General features: G+C 46.2%; 1 protein-coding gene across 1 annotated transcript in view; it reads left to right on the plus strand.

The window, feature by feature from the left end:
* EXOC2 (exocyst complex component 2) overlaps nucleotides 1-5,300 on the plus strand; it is a gene marked incomplete at its 3' end in the record, with an annotated part of 147,817 nt that overhangs the window by 96,401 nt on the left and 46,116 nt on the right. The window contains exon 16 of the mRNA XM_015425843.1: nucleotides 3,585-3,742. Within this exon, the coding sequence (XP_015281329.1) occupies nucleotides 3,585-3,742 (158 nt within the window). The remainder of the gene's footprint in view (nucleotides 1-3,584; nucleotides 3,743-5,300) is intronic.

Below are 5,300 nucleotides of genomic sequence, written 5' to 3' on the forward strand. Positions count from 1 at the left end.
ATTAGGGGTGTGTGGCCTAACATGCAAAAGAGTTCCTGCTACAAAAAAGCCCTGGGTTTTGACAACAAACAAGGTAAACAGAATAACAAGCAAAAGGTGGGTGTGGCTGGATAACCACACTTCTGGTAACATGGGGGTGCGGCCTAATGTGGTAATGAGATGTGCTGGCAGGGGTGTGGCCTAATATGCTAATGAGTTCCGGCTGTTGGGTGTGACCTATTATGCTAATGAGTTCCTGTTGGGCTTTTTTCTACAAAAAGAGCCCTGGGTGACGCCATTCTTAACAGTGACTTTGTTACTCCATCCATAGCTCTGCAATAAAGTATAACCTTTCTGATAAGCGTGTACTCCGCTGTTGGCTGTGGAATCTGACAGGTACACTTATATAATATAAAGAAGGGATGCTCTTATTTCTGAAACCTTGTGTATCTTTCTAGGCCTGGTCGTATAAATAGGTTAGAAGGGGAGAGTGGTTTAAGATTTTACTGATAGACAACGCTGTGTGGAACTGGTTTGCCCTGATCCATGACTGCTCACAGTAGTTCTGGATTTATTCGGCACCTAATCAAGTCTAGTCTGTAGCAATTTATCGGTGCCCACTGAAGAAGGCTTTCGAGGCCAAAGCACGTGTGGGTCTGTTCATTACAGGGTTTATTCTTTATTTATTATCTATATCCCACCTTTCTTCCCAATGGGGACCCAAGGCGGCTTACATCATTCCACACTCCTCCATTTTATCCTCACAACAGCCCTGTGAGGTAGGTTAGGCTGGGAGGTACGCGGCTGGCTCAAGGTCACCCAGCCAGCTTCCATTACACGAGTGGGGATTCGAACCTGGGTTTCCCGTATCCTAGTCCGACACTTTAACCACTACATCACACTGGCTCACACTGAAAGTGAGTTGTCAGATATCCTTATGTTTGGTGTAGTGGTTAAGAGTGGGGACTCTTACCTGGGAGAACCAGGTTTGATTCCCCACTCCTCCACATGCAGCTGCTGGTGGGACCTTGGGTCAGTCATACATTCTTTCAGAACTGTTCTCTCAGGAGCAGTTCTCAGAAGAGCTCTCTCAGCCCCACCTACCTCACAGGGTGTCTGTTGTGGGGAGGGGAAGGGAAAGGAGATTGTAAGCCCCTCTGAGACGCCTTCAGTTAGTGAAGGGCGGGGTATAAATCCAATCTCTTTTTCTTGTTGTTGCTTGTTTGTTTTTAGAACAAAATTTGGGTCCAGTGGCACCTTTAATTTTTTTTCTTTTTTCCCCCCCCTTTTGTTTAAGTTTAAATTAAAATCACAATACTGAAGCCACAATTAACCGTCTGTTACAGAACCAAAGGAGCTGCGGTGGCTCAATTGGTCAAGATGCTGAACTGCAGGCTGTGGAAGGTCGGTAGTTCAGCAGTTCGAGACCTGAGTGTGCCGCATGATGGAGTGAGCTCCCATCTCTAGTTCCAGCTCCTGCCAACCTAGCAGTTCGAAAGCAAGAAATTGCAAGTAGATAAATAGGTACCACTTCGGTGGGAAGGTAACAGCATTCCGTGGAAGGGAACAGCGTTCCGTGCGCCTTGGTGTTTAGTCATGGCCACGGAAACGTCTTCGGACAGCGCTGGCTCTTCGGCTTTGAAACGGAGATGAGCACCGCAACCCTAGAGTCAGACTCGACTGGCTTTTGAGCAAGGGAACCTTTAACTTTTACAGAACCAAAAATTACAATGACTAACCATCTAAACTGCGTTGCATCGGGAGAATTACATCCTTAACACATAGAAATTCTAAGACTGGTCTCCAGATAAAGGGGCTACCGTCCATAAATCCCCCCAAAAATGGATTATGCATAATCCTACCCACCAATAATTGTTCCCAGATTCTCTGGTACCATTTTTTAAAGCAAGGATCCCCTGAGGGATTTCCAATTCCTGTCAATGACCAAGCGGCAAGAAGCAACTAATGTAGAGGCAAGAAATTTGGTATTTTTATCAAGCAAAGAGTCAGCCCAAAAATCCAATAACAAAAATTCCAGAGAATAAGACAATGGAAGACCCACAATGTTGGATATGTCTTTATGAACCACCTTCCAAAAGTCCTGAACCAGATGGCAGATATCCTTATGTTTGTCATGATCGTGTATAATAATTTTTCAACACAAGGGGAAGACTCTGTATTGAGGTGCTATGCAGATATAGCTGTCTTTTTTGGTCCTTTGATTTGATTGTTCGCTATTCCTTTAAAATGTATGCATTAATTTCTTTTTTTATCTTCAGTATTAGTATGTTGTTCATTTTTGGTTTCATTTTTCGCACCTTCTCGGTCACCTAATTGATGTCCACTTTGCCAGGTCATCTCAAGGGCTGTGAGCTTCGTTGATGTCTCCTGATAGATCAGCGGCTGATGGCGAAACAGACACCGCAGCCCAGCAGCTGATAAATGCCACTCTCAGACCTGTCACAGCTCTTACCTCTCCTGCCAATTCACTTTTGCATTGTTTTGCCCTGAGCAGTTTAGGTGGCAGCCGTTACGATGACAGTGCTTAGGGTATCCTGTTGAATCAACTCTCCCAAGAAGCAGGCCTGGGAAAAGATTACCTAACCGATGTGTGAGATTTAGACAGGTGCCGTTGCTAGGCAGAATAAACTCTGGTCTAAACGGACCGGCTCTGACCAAGGCAGCTTCCTATATATCGTGAGAGATCCTTTCTAGGCCCATGGGGGAAACAGAAAAATTATGAGGACTCACAGGTTTGGTTAAGTTCTTGGGATGCTGATGTGTTGTGAGGCGGAGGACGAAAAGAGAACTTAGAGAAGGGATTTAAACATAGAGCTTTCGAAGCACTGACAGTTCTGTGGGTGGGCACAGGGCCAAATTAGTGGTTGCATACTCTTCCTGTCAACATCAAAAACGAGAAAGGTGTCAGGACACACCGCTAAACAACGAAGTACACGCTTCCAGTAAGGTTTTACTTTTATTGAAAAGCCATAGATGCAATAACATGAACACTGTTAGGAATGGCGGAATACCTGTGCGCATAATAGGATATAGGGCATTCGTATGTGCCCCCCCCAGCAATAACCAATTGGATGTGCTCCCATGCACGGGATACTGTTGAACTCTCTAACGGTTGCGAAGCTGGGAACGGAGAAGCTCCCACGGACGATAGACACCACATTCTCCACCAGTACAACATCAAAGATAAGCGTTACAGCTCTGAAGCAATTAAGCGCATGGGAAGGAATGCAAAGCAATTAGAAAACATCTCCACACTCATGGCAGCGTAGCTGACAAAAGGTAAAAACAGATCTGAGCAGGTGCCGTGAGTGGCCGCCTTTGGAAACTTCCAGCTTGGCCTCTGGTATAGCTGAGCATCTAGTAGCTGCGCCTTTGCCTCTTTCATTTTGTTGGTAGTATGAATTATACACTTGCTTTTTAGTTGTAAGTTGAGTACTTTGAGTATGCTACGCTGGAAAGAAAACTGTCAATGAAGACAAAAGAACATTTGTTCTTCTTTTGACCCGTTTAATGTGTTGGTACAGAACCGGTTAATTGCATTTTACTTGAACTCATCCAGAAGTTGTTTTCTTCTGCTGTTACAGACTATGATTCAGCAAGTGATGAAGTCTCTGGTCAAATTGATCCGTGGGGCTTTACTTCCATTCAGCCTTGGAGAAAATGAACTGAGAGAGTACGGGGGCTGGGAGACGAAATCTGAACTGTCTGGACAGTGGTTGCCTCATGTCATACAGACAGTTAGGTAAGCAGTGTAAGATCTGCGTTCCCGACAAGTTTCAGTAGACTGTGTTCTTTGATCTCGTGTTGGGTGGAACCAGCAGTTCCAGATGTTATTTGGGAGCTAGTCTGGTGAACCCTTGGTCTGCCTTCAGGCACAGAATCAAGGGAAAGAAGTGGTTAAGATGGGGGAGAGTCAAAGCCGGGAAGACCACACAGAACTCATGAGCTACGGCAAGCCACATATCTGCCCAATACCTGTGGGTGGAGAAGATGGCTTGCGAGATAAATGTGTATAGAGATTATAGGAAGTGAGAACCCGTCAAAAGGCAGAGTCCATCAGCAGCTGTCAGCTAGAGGAAGGTGACCCGGACTAGCCCGAGCTTCTCAGGGTTTGGAAGCTAAGCAGGGCTGGCCTTGGTTGGTATTTGGATGGGAGACTACCAAGGAAGATCAGGGTTACTCCACAGAGGCAGGCAATGGCTGCGACTTGATACAGCACTTAATACAGTTGCAGTTGCAGGGAAGATGCCACTAAGGCCTTTGTGACCCCCAGCCCTACCATCCAATGCAGTCTCTCTCAGATTCAGTGATGCAGGTAGGTTAGGTAGTCACTAGCTCTCCAGGTGGGCTATTTTTGGTCAGGAACGCACAGGAACGGAGTTCCGGCTGGCTCCCAAGTTGGCCATGCCCAGCAGGAACTCATTAGCATAATAGGCCACACCCAACAGCAGGAACTCATTAGGATTGGCTACATTAGGGGTGTGTGGCCTAACATGCAAAGGAGTTCCTGCTACAAAAAAAGGCCCTGGGTTTTGACAACAAACAAGGTAAACAGAATAACAAGCAAAAGGTGGGTGTGGCTGGATAACCACATTTCTGGTAACATGGGGGTGCATCCTAATGTGCTAATGAACTGTGCTATCAGGGGCGTGGCCTAATATGCTAATGAGTTCCTGCTGGGCTTTTTCTACAAAAAGAGCCCTGCTTGTCCCTATTTATTTTTATGCGCTCCATTAACCTTTTACACAGCAGGTCCCCCCCTCTCCCAGAAGGACTACCAGACAGGGCAGCCCAGTTCAATTTTCAACCACCCCTCACCCAGATATTTCCCTGCGCTGCTGGCTTAGTGAAATAAACACTGTTTTCCTTTCATGTTGCCACCATTCATATAAAAATATAGGCCATGGCCTAACTTGTGTGTGTGTGTGTGTGTGTGTGTGTGTGGTTTAAGGAGCTGAGACAATTCACACTCAGTCAGCAGGGATGAACAAAAAGGAGTCAACTATTTTTCACAACTTTAAACACCATTGCAGTGCTATAGGCACATAGATCGAGACCGATTCCCCACAAGCAGCTGTGCCACCCTCTCTCTTCCATTTGCCCCGATTGCATTGGTCAATTTCACACTATTCACTGCGTGGCCGGATTTTGACCCGCATCTCCCCCCCGATTTCCCCCACGTCTTCTCGATCTCAAAAAACAAGGATCGAGAAGATGCGGGGGAAATTGGGGAGGGGGGATGTGGGTCAAAATGCGGCCGCCAAGCGAATAGTGTGAAATTGACCAATGCAACAGGGGCG

This window comes from Gekko japonicus, unplaced genomic scaffold (assembly GCF_001447785.1).
Source record: "Gekko japonicus isolate JY-2015 unplaced genomic scaffold, Gekko_japonicus_V1.1 scaffold2301, whole genome shotgun sequence".
NCBI classification, from domain to species: Eukaryota; Metazoa; Chordata; class Lepidosauria; order Squamata; family Gekkonidae; genus Gekko; species Gekko japonicus.